This window comes from Chanodichthys erythropterus, chromosome 23 (genome assembly GCF_024489055.1).
Source record: "Chanodichthys erythropterus isolate Z2021 chromosome 23, ASM2448905v1, whole genome shotgun sequence".
Taxonomy (NCBI): domain Eukaryota; kingdom Metazoa; phylum Chordata; class Actinopteri; order Cypriniformes; family Xenocyprididae; genus Chanodichthys; species Chanodichthys erythropterus.
This window is the reverse complement of record NC_090243.1, coordinates 32240223-32255879: the sequence shown is the minus strand read 5'-3', so window position 1 is coordinate 32255879 and position 15657 is coordinate 32240223. Positions and strand designations below refer to the sequence as shown.

The following is a 15657-nucleotide window of genomic DNA, read 5'->3' as shown; positions in this document are numbered from 1 at the left end:
TGTAATAGGCATAATTTGCCGAGGCGTGGTTTGTAGCACTGCAGGACACAAACAGACCCTTCTTGAAAATTCCAGTGGCGGGGAAAGGGTTAAGTAGATTTGAAGTAGATTCTTATGTACACGATCAGTGGACTACACAAATTTAGAATTAGGAACATCTGTTTTCTTTATAAATCAATATTTCTAAAACTATGTGGAAAAAAAGAATTTAATGGGCTACTCAATCAAAAAAGTAAACAACTACAAGCCAAGTACTTAAAAGTATAATTAAGTATTTTAAGGATATCTCGATCAAAAGATTGAGTACAAATATAGACCAAATATACTTAGACTTTTCTGTCAGGATAAATCAAGTATGCTTAAATTTAATTTGAACTAATTTAACAGTTTTTTCTGCTCTGTTCGGTTCTTTTTGTTGCATTTCATGTGTTAGAAGATGATTGTCTTCCCAGTAATGTTCTCTTCTTTGTCTCAGGTTCAGTTTGTATTGACTATAACACACACAGTAAGCGCATGGGTCGTTCCTTGTGGCTTCCCTCTGGGCTGTCTGAAATTTCAGACCTTCTACATGTGCACACTTGTCGTCCTGTTTGTCAACTTCTACATGCAGGTAAGAACTTCTACTCTTCAAAATCAGGTCAGTATGTGTGCTCTCATGCTTCCAGTCTTATAGTTATCTTATTAAGCAATAAATGGCTGTTCTCTGCAGACATACAAAAAGAGAAGGCTGGAGGGTGGCAGAATGGCTAAAGTTGGAGAACTTAAAAACAATCATTCGAATGGCCTTTCCTCTCTCAATGGAGCCAACTCCAAACAGAAGCTGCAGTGATGCCTCGATCAATAGAATGGATCGTATTAGTCCATTTATGCTGAATATTTGCGTAATAGCCATGATCATCTGAAAATCAAATTCCAGTTTTTACAATTAGAATAGAACTTAATCATTTTGTATCTTTGTTTTACACGTTCCTCAAGTCTCATAAATGGAGCAATGTAAAACCCTGTAATAATTTTGATGGGAAAAATATTTGTCCAACTATTCAAAATAAATGCCTCTGTTATAGAGTACATCTACTTTATTACACATCTTTGCTTGTTTATCTCTAATGGCAAGGAAATATTCTGTAATTTTCCCTAAATCACCACGCTATCCATTGTTCAACAAAAGATAGCTACAGCCCTTTATCTGATATGCTGATATAACAATTTAGTGTAATTGAATATATTGGTATGCAAGTCATATAACATATATAGTAGCACTAAGACACCAAATTTTCATTATCAGCCAGACATGGATTGCTGTGTACAAATGTTTCATGATAAATGCCATGAAGACCCCATGAAATTGTTTGACAAATGCAATTTTGTATTTCCTATTGCTACAAGAGGTTGAGTTGGGACACAAAGGGCATGTCCTGTTTAAACAGTGAATATATTAATGTCTCAGCCATGAACCATGTTCTGCTACATCTTATTGCTAATCTTGGCAGGTGCTACAAGTGACAGACACTTATTCTGAAGTGCATTTTATTGGAATGTCATGAGTGCAGGTTGAGTCATCAGTATTTTAAATCTGTTTTACCCGAAAATAAAGATTGTACTTTTTAACTGCGTATATCTGCTACATGTTAATTGTCAACTTTTAAAAGTAGATTAGAATGTATGAACCAATGACACAAAACTTTGTCTTTGGTGCAAACCTGTAATTTTTTTAGCCTTTTTAAAAATAAAAAAAAGCACATGAAAACGATGAATTGTATTCAAACTAACAAACTAAATAAAGCACTTGAAGTATAAAATGACATTGTGTGATGTTTAATATTATATAATACATTCACAATGACATTTCAGCTGTTTTAATTAAGAGTATACGTTTCTGAAAGACAGAATGAAGGCATATGAAAGAAAGAGCTTTATAGTGTAAAGTCCTACGAGGGATCTGCAGTGGTGGTCTCTGATAGGGCAACCATGGATGATTGTCCTCGAGGAGAGGTGGGCTGGAGAAGATGAAAATTCAAATGAGTTATGGTATTTGGGTGGTATTTAATTGCATGCTGATCTATTAATTGTACATATATTTATATATATATATATATATATATATATATAAATAAAAATAAATAAAATACACACACACACACACACACACACACACACATATTATATATATAATATACACATACAAAAAAATGAATACACATACATGCATAAAAGTTAGACATTCTTGCTCTGGAAAGTCTATACAGTACTGGAAAACAAACACTATAATGAACAAACCACTTACTGCAGTAATTTTGGCCTCTCTTCTCGCTGATAGACTAAATGATGCTTCAGCACTCGTATTAGGGATTAGGAGAGAATCCAACCTGCACAGGAGATCAGAAACTCTTAAGAACTTATGTTGGTCACATGGAAATCATCTTAACATACAATAGTCACAATAGATAAAATACTGGTGTAGACTTTTCTACCTCTTCTGCTGTCTATCACAGAATGCCCGAACTTCAGACTGCCAGAAATTCTAAAACATGACCAAAAGTGTATGACACAGCACTTCAGCAACAAACTTTTGCCATTAAATATGCTTTGTTCAGGAGAATATAAACTCAGCAAAAAAGAAACATCCCTTTTTCAGGAGACTCCAAACATACTTTACTTTATTGGAAAGGGTTTAAACAATTTTTCATGCTTGTTCAATGAAACCAACACTTACTACATATGGACTTGTGGAAGAGGCCTTAAAACACTAACAGTTCACAGGCAGTAGACCATTAAGGTCACAGTTACAATAACTACACTAAAGAGACCCTTCTACTGACTTTGAAAAACATCAAAATGATGCTCAGGGTCCCTGATCACCTGCATGAACATGCCATAGTCCTACTAGGCTACATTTCTTATTGTCTAGGCCATTGTGAACATAGTACTACTTTTTCCCCATTTCAGTTCATCAAATGTCTGTGAAACTTATTTATCTCGCCTGTTGAAGCTTATGTTCATACAAATATTTACACATCAAGAAATATATTGGAGAAAAAGCAGTTGAAAGTGGGGGGGTGTTTTTTTTTTTTTGCCGAGTATATAAACATTTCAGTTTGCCTACACTTAACATGAAAATGTGCCCATTGTATTGAGAAACAGACAGACCACAGTCTCCTTCTCGATGGTTTTGAGAGACAGACAGTCCTGCTCAAACCATTCCAACTGCTGCACCACTGTATTCTGAAACTGCTCCAGATGCTCCAACCTACATGTGGAGCAGCATGGTTAGTTTTCTGCACCTCATCTATAATAACCATTTAGATAAAAATTGAGCAGTGTTATTTTAGTCAGCTTAACTGGAGATATTTTTAGACTAGTTATACATTTACATGGTTTATAGACAAAGCAGGACAAAAGAACCCGCTGAACGCTAATGCTGTGTTTTGTGCGCTGTACCTTTGATTGTGTACAGTTCCCAAGAGAGAGGTCACATATCTCTGACAGTCCGTTAAAGATTGCAGTGATCTGGCTTCAATCTTCTTATAGCTGCTCTGGATCACAAGGAAAAGAATTCCCTTCTGACTAAACAAGTCAGGGGCTAGTTAACCCAAAATGTCTCCCATGCTGTACCTGTACATGCATTTACACTACCGTTCAAAAGTTTGGGATCGGTACGATTTTTAATGTTTGTGAAAGAAACATGAAGAAAGAAAGTTCAAAAGAACAGCGTTTAAAATATAATTAATTAAATTAATTTGTAAAATATATTCAAAACAGAAAAACAGTAATATTATGAAATATTACAATTTAAAATAACTTTTTTTAATTAAAGGTGCCGTAGAACATGTTTTCAAAAGATGGAATATAAGTCTAAGGTGTCCCCTGAATGTGTCTGAAGTTTCAGCTCAAAATACCCCATAGTTTTGTTTTTTTTTTATAAATTTTTTTAACTGCCTATTTTGGGGCATCATTAAATATGCACCGATTCAGGCTGCAGCCCCTTTAAATTCTCGTGCTCCCCTCCCCCGGAGCTCGCGCTTTCCTTAAACAGCATAAACAAAGTTCGTACAGCTAATATAACCCTCAAAATGGATCTTTACAAAGTGTTCGTCATGCAGCATGTCTAATCACACAAGTATTTATTTGGATGTTTACATTTGATTCTGAATGAGTTTGATAGTATGCTCCGTGGCTAAAAATAACATTACACACTGTTGGAGAGATTTATAAAGAATGAAGTGGTTTATGAATTATACAGACTGCAAGTGTTTAAAAAATGAAAATAACGACAGTCTTGTCTCCGTGAATACAGTAAGAAACGATGGTAACTTTAACCACATTTAACAGTACATTAGCAACATGCTAACGAAACATCTAGAAACACAATTTACAAATATCACTAGAAATATGATATCATGGATCATGTCAGTCATTATTGCTCCATCTGCCATTTTTCGCTATTGTCCTTGCTTGCTTACCTAGTCTGATGATTCAGCTGTGCACATCCAGACATCCTGCCCTTGTGTAATGCATTGAACATGCCTTGAGCTGGCATATGCAAATATTGGGGGCGTACATATTAATGATCCCGACTGTTACATAACAGTCGGTGTTATGTTGAGATTCGCCTGTTCTTTGGAGGTCTTTTAAAACAAATGAGATTTACATAAGGAGGAGGAAACAATGGTGTTTGAGACTCACTGTATGTCATTTCCATGTACTGAACTCTTATTATTCAACTATGCCAAGATAAATTCAATTTTTAATTCTAGGGCACAAATAAATGCTGGTAAGTAGACGAAACTTTAAAAACATTAAAAATAGTACCAATCCCAAACTTTTGAACAGTAGCGTACCTGTATGTCTTATTTCATTGAACACACAAAAAAAGTTCTACTGACAAGCCTCAAATGAGACAAAAAACAATGTTGGAATTAAGCCATAAAATTACATCTACGAACAGGCCAAAAGTCACAGTGCATTAAAAAATACTTAACGCATGTCATGATGTGACTGATTGCGTCATAACCAAGGCAAAATATGCAGTTGGTTTCAGTGAACTGAAGCTATCGACTTCAGAATACATGGAATATAGCACATAAGTCATATGGCCTTCTCTTTTGTTTGTTTGTGTTATTTTGGTGTGTGTGTGCTTTTGGAAGTTTACAGCACCAATTTTTCTTCTACTGAATGGAAAAACTGCTGCTCAGATATATCTGCTAAATATCTTCTTTATGTTTAAGAAAGAAAGAAAAAAACACAAAAAAACAACAACTTTGGAATCAAATGAATTTGAATTAATAAAACAATTTGTTAAAACGAATGCTAATAAAATAATTAAAAGTAGAAAGGCTGCAGTTTTTGTACTCACAGAAAAGTGTGCTCTCAACCGAGTTTTAAAGGAGTTAAATGCAGCTCTGACACCTGCACCCAACTCTTCCTCTGACTCATCTTCCATCAACACTTCAGTTATTTGCTCTACATGCACAGAGAGACAGAAAAAAAAAAAAAAAAAAGGTCATTTGGCATTCAGGTCACTCTGTTTGGCAGTGAGCAGCAACACACAATGGCTGCTTTTCATCCTCATTTCAAGCAGAAAAACCAGAGCCAAAAAAAAAAAAAAAAAAAAAATGTTAACCAAAACTAGGTACAGGATCAAAAGATTTGCAGATCAAGTTAAGCAACACTAGTGATTTGAACAGACAGATTACTCCATTTTGATAGTTTACTTGATACATTCTACTAACTATAAGTAACTTTGAAACTACACATAAACTAACTCTCAGTATTAGTACAGAACTAGTAGGCTTAAGGTTTGTCTTAATGCAGAATATTTTGACATTTGGCAAAGTTGTTTAAAATCTGCTAACACTTTATTTTGATGGTCCCCCAACAGAAATTCTGACTATAAGCAAAGTCTACTAATGCTCTAATGACAGGTAATCGATATGCAGTTATGCTGCTAGTTACCATGTAGTTATAAAGTTGCTCATAGCTAGTAAAATGTCTAAAGGTGATCAAAATAAATTGTTAGCAACTTTTACAGTATGTGTATCTCATCTTGTGCTATATGCGCAGCATTCCTGTAACTCTTGCACTAACAATGCCAATGTCATGGGTGTAATCCCCAGGGAACGTATGACCTAATTAAATGTATACCATGAATGCAGTGTATGTTGCTTTGGATAAATGTCTGCCAAATGCATAATTGCAAATGTGACATGAATATATCATGTGCAGCTTACCAAGGTACTATTCAGCACCACCATACTTTTCAGAAAATGTAAAAAAAAAAAAAAAAAAAAAAAGCAAGCTAGGTTTTTAATAAAAACTAAATTTGTCTAGACTCAATACTCCCATATGCATTGGAAAAATCAAGGGTCAAGGTTTTTATAATGTGGGTTTAGCATAAATGAAACTGTTCCTCTATAAGATGTTAAAGACTTAATGCATTTACCTGCAGCATCCTCTAGTGGACTAGACAGGAAAAGTCTTCTAGGTTGGAATGTTGGTTGTCTGGGTAGCTGGTTGTCCCCTTTTAGACCCACATACAGCTCTGTGTGGCACATGTGTCCTCTATTACCACCAACATTGTTAATGAAATCTTTTAGGAGTTTAAGTGTGTCGAAAAGTATGTCTCTGTGTATGGGGTACTCACCTGATGATTCAAGTGCTTCAGTTTTTTGGGGTTGTGGTGTTTCTTTATCTAAACAATGCTCCTAAGACAGTACACACAGATTTGTTTTTGTGAATTGTGGGGACATTCCATAGGCGTAATGGTTTTTATACTGTACAAACCGTATTTATCACCCTACACCAAGCACTAAACCTACCAATCACAGAAAACTATGCACATTTTTACACTCTCCAAAAACACTCATTCTGTATGATTTAAGCCTTTTGAAAAATGGGGACATGAGGTAATGTCCTCATAATTCACCCTCTCCTTGTAACACCCATGTCATACCCAAGTCATTATACAAATTTGTGTCCTGATGGGTCACAAAAATGCACACTCACATAAACAGTTGCTGTGTTGTCTGTCAAATGTTAAAGAGCAAAGTAACAGAAAATTGTTTCTTTAAGGATCTATATTTAATTTAGTGTGTTTAATAAAGTGTTTGATTACTTTAATTTCTGTATATTTCCTACCTATTAGACAGGGAGGAAGGCCACAGGTAAATATGGCATGGGTTTATGTGAAGATTGTTTTAAATTCACTTAAATTAAGAGTTGTTCATTTTTTAAAGCCTAATAAATGTTGAAATTGATAGCTTTTAGTTGTACTGTAATGCTGAATGTCTAGAACTAACGTTTAAAAAAAAATAAAATAAACAAATAAAATAAAAAAATAAAATAAAAATAATTCCATAGAGACTTCAGTAGCTGTATTAGTATCGGTGATACTAGCCTTCATTCATAAAGATTCCATTAAACAAATATTTTTAAATATACTGTCTTTAAGTTGTTAATACATTCATTTGGAAAGTAACAAATTACAATATAAAATAAAATATTAATATTTTTAAATCGCAATTACAGAAAGAGTGCAATTTAGTTTTTAATAACTATATATTTTTTTTTCTCTTAAGATAAATGCATATGCATTTAAGATAAATGCATTCTTTTAATGCAAATTAAAAGAACTGAAATCAAGTTGTACCTCTTCAATAACATTATCAAGTTCCTCTGCTTGTAAACTGGTTTCAGAAACGCTCTTGTTTTGAAAACCTTGAAAAGAAACCACAGTGTCACAACATTTAGATTAAAATAAGCAATCTTCTGAGATTGGCCTGAGATGTAATCATACTGACCTGAATCAGCAGTGGCCTCTTTAAGTAAGGATGATTCTCTGTTCAGTGATCTCCCTAGTTTGACTTGAGACTGCCAGTCTTCACTTGCCATTTGAAGTCTTTTTTTAGGTGTTGAATACTAAAAATCATAAAAAGACCCACATTTTTATGCCCTGCATAAATTTGGCTATTTTGATCCTACTGAAAATCTTCTGAAAAACTGCATTCTACCTTGGGGAATTCCTCCTCATTACTGCTGGGTGACGAAAGAGGAAGAACTATGCAAGAGTTATTAAAAAAAGAAAAAAAAAAAAGTTAGGTTGCAGCATATCTGAAGGAATTATAAAGTGATGTAGTCCTGCAGAATGAGGAATGATACCTCTGAGTTTGCCCTTAGTTCTGGGCTTTCTCCTGCTGTAGTCAGCATGTGGCGTGTCCTTGCGGAGAAATCCGTCTTCTGAATGAATCACCCTTATTTTCTTCTGTGATCAACCACATTTTACATTTAATTTATACATGTATGGATTTTGTAGACTCTTATCCAAAGCTACAATAGAGGGGCATAAGCAATTTGTCACAGAGCCAACCATGTTCAATATACAATGCCAGGTTTATTAGAAAGCTACATTAGGCAAGTAAAAACATTCTCAAATGCACCAATGTCTAACACGTATAAAATTACAACTTTAAATAATGGGGCCTTGACATATTATAGCTAACCTTCACAGGAGTTCTACCCAGAGTGTCAGGGAGGGACTTTGTAGACCTGATGAAGAAAGATGCATGTTTTAGTGAAACTATTGTACTTGACATACAGGAGTAACACTCATGCTGCATTTCATCTGCTGATTTCAATATTAGACAAGCATCAGGCGACCATGTACAGATGTCACTTACCCATTGGAAGATGGTGTCTGACAGAACAATACAGTCTTGGCACGCTCAACCTAAACAGCAAGGCCAAATTTCAACTTAATCTTAAACTTCAAAACTGAGAAAATTAATTTGTTAGGGTATAAAATAGGTCTTGAAACTTTAATCTTATTTTTGTTTTCAACAGTCATTTGAGTGGTAATACATGGAACATTAAGACAATGGCCAGCCCAAGTTAAACAATACAATTAACACACTGACCCAGAAGCACAAGATTTGGTCAAGAAATTAATATTGAAATAGTCAAAAACTGGACAGACTGATGTGTCACTGCACTCCACTGACCTGGTACCTCCATAAAGCAGCCATGAATGTTATAGTCTTTGGCTTCTTGTTATGTGACTTCCCTGATCGTTCTGTGTCAAAAGTGTCACTCGGACATTGAGACACCTCAAGGATCACCTGGGGTAGCCATATACACACCTACTCATATGCCAGAAAACTACATCAGTTCTTCATCACGTGGCCCTTTGACATTATTCCTGCCATTTTTGTTGACAGTTAGCATCCAAAATGTGCTTGAAGCTGTTCAGTGCAAAATACAGTTCTTGGGGGGAAAGATCAAAGAGCACATTGTGACAACACCTGCTTTGGCAGAGTATAATCCCCCCCCCCCCAAAAAAAAACATTACTAATGTGCTGATGGACTTCATGATCTGTTCTCCAGAGTTTTGATGCTTATTTATTTGATCATTTGGTAAAGTACCAGAACGAAAAAAAACACAAAAAGTATTTGCAGTGACAAATTTTGTTTTGCAATGATTGCTGCTTCAGTATTTGCAATTATTTTTTCACGTTTCTATTGTACACTGGGGGAAAAAAAAAAGCATTTCATAAGTTTTAAAAGGCTCTTGTTGGCAAAACACATTAATTATGCAAAGAGTCAGAATTTACTGGGTTTTCCCTTCTTCATAATCTCTGAACTTTGCTCTGGCATGCTGGATAACAGCTTCTGGGCCAAATCTTGACTGATGGAAATCGGTTCTTCTGCTTGTCCACTCACCTTTTGAGGATTGACCAGGGGTTCTCTATGGGATTAAGATCCAGGAAGTTGCCTAGTTGCTGGAAAATACAGATCATAACTAAATTGCTCTTGAATAGTTGGGAAAACATGCTTTTTCAGGATGTGTTGATACCATTCTTCATTTATAGCAGTGTTTTTGGGCAGAATTGTGAGAGCCCCCACTCCCTTGGATGAAAAGCAGCCCCAAACATGGATGGTCTCAGGATGGTTGACTGTTGGCATGACACAGGACTCATGTTCACTTTTTCCTCTCACGACAATTGATTTTCCAGATGTCCCCAACAGTCAGAAGGGGGCTTCATCAGAGAAAATAACTTTGCACCAGTCTTCTGCTGTCCAATCCTTGTATTCCCTGCAAAATTTCAGTCTGTCCTTGATGCTTTTCTTGGAGAGAAGTGGCTTCTTTGCTGTACTTCTTGACACCAGGCCCATGTCAAAAAGTCTCTGCCTCACTGTGTGTGCAGATGAACTCACACCCACCTGCTGCCAATATTAAAGGATTAGTCCACTTTCAAATAAAATTCTGATAATTTACTCACCCCCATGTCATCCAAGATTGTTCATGTCTCTTTCGTCAGTAGAAAAGAAGTTAAGGTTTTTGATGAAAACATTCAGGATTATTCTCCTTATAGTGGACTTCAATGGCCTCAAAACGGTTAATTTCTTTTTGACATTGGAGGTAACCATTGCTAACCCAAGAACAATGATCGGAAGCACTTCTTCCATTCTTTTAATAGCAATTGGTCTGCTCTTATCCAGTCAGAATGATAGTGATTAGCTACCTGTTCAAACTTTTCCCATGTGCTGATAAGATTAGTGAAAAGATTATAGCTGGTCATTTTTTTGCAAGGGCACTCTGAATAAAAATCTAGAAACAATGGGCATTTCTACAACTGAATCAGCAAACTTTGCAAAACAAAATGTGTCACTGCCAATACTTTTTGCCACGGCTGTACATTTTGGTATACCTGTCACTATGAGGACTTTCCAAAGACATAATGGAAGGGGTGTCCAAACCTGCTCCTGCAGGGTCACTGTCCTGGGCAGCGTTTCCCAAAAGCAACATTAAAGAAAGAAAAAAAAAAGCCTGCACTGATCTTGCCTGGATTCATTATGAAATGTAAGAAAACTTTCTGCATTTTTACATTTTTAATTAAAAAATAAATCAATAAATAAAATAATAATAATAATAATAATAATAATAATAATAATAAATTAAAAAGTTGTAGTAATTTGAATTATGAGGACACCGGCATGTCCTCAATATAAGGACCATGAATATACCAGAATATACACCCCACAAAATAAGACTTTGGGTCCTCATAATGTAGGCCAAACCAGAACACACACACACACAGACAGACACAGACAGACACAGACAGACACAGACAGACACAAAGACAGACAGACAGACACAGACAGACACACAGACAGACAGACAGACACAGACAGACAGACACAGACACAGACAGACAGACAGACACAGACAGACAGACAGAAAATTTTGGAGAAAGGATTTAAAATAAACAAATAACTGGCAGTTATTTCAGTTGATTCTGTTTACATTCTAAATCAACTATGGCCAGCACATCATCTTGGCTCCGCCCCTTCTGCCCTCAGAAGAGTTCTGAAGCCTCCAACCAGAGCGTTAGGCCTAAACACCCATCTGTGGAGGTCATCGCACTGCACTATCCCAAAGATGTCACAAATGAAACAGCACAGAAAGTCTACAAAAACAAAAGACTAACTGACAACCCAGAAACACTTTTTGCAGACCTACATAAGGATGGCAGCATAAGTAACCTGATATTCTACACCAACAAGCCCTATGCATGGCACAAGGCCATCATTACACACTACCCCTCTGCTGAAAGAAAAGGCATCTGTGGGGGTTTCCAGCTAAAAATAAGAAACGAGGAAGACACAACTACCACCAATGTTAAATATCTACAAAACAACGGGTATAGTGGTGGTAAAGAGCATCAATGGGCTCTTTGATGCAGAGGAAGTCTTGTTCAAAGACAGAGCACAGAAAGAGACCATAACCAGCAACCTGAGGAGTCAGTCTCCCACACCATCCACACAGATGAGGACCAGACAGAACAGAGAGACCCTTCGAGCATAAACCAGACCAAAGACCCCCATTCACACTGCTATTGCACTGACATGAGGGAGAGGTTCACAGAGCTAGAAGGAGAAATGGTATAGCTCAAGGAGATGATCTTTTCCTTGCAAAAAGTTCAGACAACAGACCAGACCAGCAACAGCCCCACAGGGAGACCCTCAGGAGAGAGCTGTCTACACTGCAGACTGAAGTGAAGGAACTCCAGCAGGAGAGAGAGGGGCTGAGGGCCCAGCTGGAGACACTGGAAACACTGCTCTTACAACAGACTGAGGTACACAGGGCGCAACTAACAGCAATGAGGATGGAAATAAGAGAACTGAGGCAGGACAGAGGAGCACAGCACAGAGAGTTCAGCTCAGAGGAACCGGTGGAGCAGGACACCCTTCACCCTGATCACAGCTCCCAAACAACAGAGATAAATCACAGCCAGTAACCCATCAGACATTTCCCCCACATCACACTCAGTCAACCCCTCCACACCAACAGAAGGAGCAGTAAAACCAGAAGTCGCTCTTTTAATTGATTCAAATGGGAAATTTGATGAAAAGAAGCTCTTTCCCAAACACAGTGTGGTCAAACTCTGGTGTCCGAACACTCAGAGTGCACTCAAATCGCTAAGTGTGGACTGGGATCCCCAAGCCATATAATAATCCACACCGGCACAAACGACCTGAGAACCCAACAGGAGAGGGTGGCTACATCATTACAAACAGTGATTGAAAAGGCCTCAACCACCTTCCCACACGCTAAAATTACCATCTCCACACTGCTGCCCCGAAAAGACTTCCACCCTGACACTATCCACGGGGTGAATGCCAACCTCTCCCGTACCTGTGCACTTAAACCCAATGTGCACCTAGCACACCACCCCACCCTGGACTTCACATGCCTCTACGACCATGTCCATCTGTACAAAACAGCTGTTCCTGTCTTCGCCAGGACCCTAAAAGATGTGGCCCTGAATCGGAACCGCAACAGCACCCCCAGGAGCAACCAACAACATCTACCCAGACCTGTAGGAAAGTACAGTGTACACCCAGAGAGAACATCCAGAAGACTTCCATCACGACAACAGCACTCTCACATGCTGAGACCACCCCAGCCAACACCTGAGCATTTTCTCCCAGCCCTCACAACCACACATTCAGTGCATCAGGCCAGACCAAAGCCACTCCTGCCTACCCCCTACCCCCCTCATATACAGCAGACCCCCGGCAGCCACAGCTATGCTCAGATAGTGAGCAGAAAAACCAACAAAAGGACCAGTACAAGCCACAACATCAGAGCTCAGAGACATCCGTCAGATGCTCAACCTCATCTGCTCACACCTACTGTCATAGTTCAAAACATATCAACAAAACTAAGACCCTATGGACAACAAAGCATTTATAATATCATGTTGGAACATTCAAGGCCTGAGATCCTCTACCTTTGGCCTCAAAAGCAAAAATACAGATTTCAACTCAGAAATAAGAAATTCAGACATCATAATCCTGCAGGAGACATGGAGCAGAGATGGACCCACCGGCTGCCCCAAAGACTACAGAGAACTCATCCCCATCCATTAAACTGCCTGGAGTGACAAGGAAGAGACTCAGGAGGCATGCTTATTTGGTACAGATCAAATCTTGTCCATGACATCAAAGTAGCTAAAACAGGACAATTCTATACATGGTTAGAAATTAATCGGACAGTCACTGCAACAGAGAAAAATATCTTCCTATGTGCCACTTATATCCCTCCAGCAGAGTCTCCCTATTTTAATGAAGACAGTTTCTCCATTCTTGAAGAAGACATTAATTACTTCCAGTCACAGGGAAGTGTACTGATTTGTGGAGACCTAAATGCCAGAACAGGAGAAGAAATGGACACACTTAACTCTCAGGGGGACAAACACCTGCCTGGAGGTGACGTCCTCCCCCCACCTATACACACACGAAGACACAACTATGATAAAATAACAAACAAAAGCGGAACACAACTTCATCTGTGTCGCACACTAGGTATGTACATAGTCAATGGCAGACTAAGAGGAGATTCCTACGGTAGATACACCTACAGCTCACCTTTTGGTAGCAGTACAGTCGACTATTTTCTTACAGACCTTAACCCAAACTCCCTAAGAGCATTCAAAGTCAGCCGACTAAACCCACTATCAGACCACAGTAAAATAACCCTCTACTTAACCAGAGCAATGCCCAACCAAGAAGCATCTAAACAAACCAAGCTTCACTCACTTAGAAACACGTATAAATGGAAACAAAACAGTAAAAGACACATATACAAGTACAATTAGTCAACCAAAAATTCAAGTTCTGTTAGACCAATTCCTTGTCATTCCTTTCCTGCATAACAGTGAAGGTACAGACCTATTAGTAGACAAGTTGAACAGAATATTTGAGATCTCAGCAACATTATCAAACTTAAACACAAAAAGAAAAGCAAAAAGACCACATGTCACTGAGAAATGGTTTGACAATGACTGCAAAAGACTTAGGAAAGAAGTAAGAATTCTATCAAACCAGAAACACAGATGCTGACAATGAGAACATCCGTCATCTCTATCATGAAAAACTTAAACAATATAGGAATACTTTTAGAAAGAAAAAAAGAACAAAACACAAAAAGTCAACTCAGAGAAATTGAAGAATCCTTAGAATCCAACCACTTCTGGAAACATTGGAACACACTAAACATGCACCATCAAGAGCTAGCCATCCAGAATGGAGATGTTTGGATAAACCACTTCTCCAACCTTTTTAGTAATATAGACAACAATCGGGAACAAAATGCAATGTATGAAAAACTAAAGGTTTTAGAGAAGACCATCAAAGACTACCAGAACCCCTTAGACTATCCAATTACACTAGCTGAACTATTAGACAAAATACAAACCCTGAAAACCCAAAAAGCCTGTGGAGTCGATGGCATCCTAAATGAAATGATAAAATATACAGACCACAAATTCAAATTAGCCATCCTCAAGCTATTCAATATCATCCTTAGTTCAGGTATATTCCCCAACATTTGGAACAAAGGCCTAATTACCCCAATCCATAAAAACGGAGACAGATTTGACCCTAATAACTACCGTGGCATATGTGTAAACAGCAACCTAGGTAAACTTTTCTGTAACATCCTAAACAGCAGACTAACTCATTTTCTCAGAGACAGAAATGTCCTAAGCAAGTGTCAAATTGGCTTCCAACCAAAATATCGCACATCAGACCATATATACACTCTCCATACCTTAATTGATAAGCAAAATTTTCTCATGCTTTGTTGACTTCAAAAAAGCTTTCGACTCCATTTGGCATGAAGGTCTTTTTCTTCAATTAATCCAGTGCGGTATCGGAGGAAAAACATATGACATCATCAAATCAATGTACACAACAAATTTGCAGTTAAAATTGGTAACAAACACACAGAATTCCTCCCTCAGTGTCGTGGAGTGAGACAGGGCTGTAGCTTAAGTCCTGCACTGTTCAATATATACATAAATGAGTTAGCGAGGGCTCTGGATCAGTCTGCAGCACCTGGTCTTACTCTACTAGACACTGAAGTCAAATGTCTCCTGTTTGCTGATGATCTGGTGCTGCTGTCTCCCACTAAAGAGGGTCTACAGCAGCATCTAGACCTCCTGCACAGCTTCTGTCAGTCATGGGCCCTATCAGTTAACCCCAAAAAGACAAAAATAATGATTTTCCGAAAAAGACCCAGCTGCCAAGACCAACATCATAGTTTTAAATTAGACAAAATGCTCCTTGAGCACACGCAGAACTACACTTACCTTGGCATGA

At 37.8% G+C, this 15657-nt stretch overlaps 2 protein-coding genes across 2 annotated transcripts in view; one reads left to right on the top strand and one right to left on the bottom strand.

Moving 5' to 3' along the window:
- elovl2 (ELOVL fatty acid elongase 2) overlaps positions 1–1778 on the top strand; it is a 60986-nt gene extending 59208 nt beyond the window's left edge. Inside the window, exons 7-8 of the mRNA XM_067378025.1 lie at positions 476–610; positions 710–1778. Coding sequence (XP_067234126.1) covers positions 476–610; positions 710–829 — 255 coding nt within the window. The 3' untranslated portion in view covers positions 830–1778. The remainder of the gene's footprint in view (positions 1–475; positions 611–709) is intronic.
- A 150-nt stretch (positions 1779–1928) lies between these two features.
- The window catches only part of sycp2l (synaptonemal complex protein 2-like), a 35200-nt gene continuing 21471 nt past the window's right edge, over positions 1929–15657 (bottom strand). Inside the window, exons 19-32 of the mRNA XM_067377705.1 lie at positions 8673–8722; positions 8496–8541; positions 8155–8257; positions 8007–8053; positions 7797–7914; positions 7646–7713; positions 6641–6701; positions 6440–6538; positions 5354–5460; positions 3439–3533; positions 3148–3247; positions 2472–2521; positions 2285–2366; positions 1929–1997 (exon numbers count right to left, since the gene is read on the bottom strand). Coding sequence (XP_067233806.1) covers positions 1929–1997; positions 2285–2366; positions 2472–2521; positions 3148–3247; positions 3439–3533; positions 5354–5460; positions 6440–6538; positions 6641–6701; positions 7646–7713; positions 7797–7914; positions 8007–8053; positions 8155–8257; positions 8496–8541; positions 8673–8722 — 1095 coding nt within the window. The remainder of the gene's footprint in view (positions 1998–2284; positions 2367–2471; positions 2522–3147; positions 3248–3438; positions 3534–5353; positions 5461–6439; positions 6539–6640; positions 6702–7645; positions 7714–7796; positions 7915–8006; positions 8054–8154; positions 8258–8495; positions 8542–8672; positions 8723–15657) is intronic.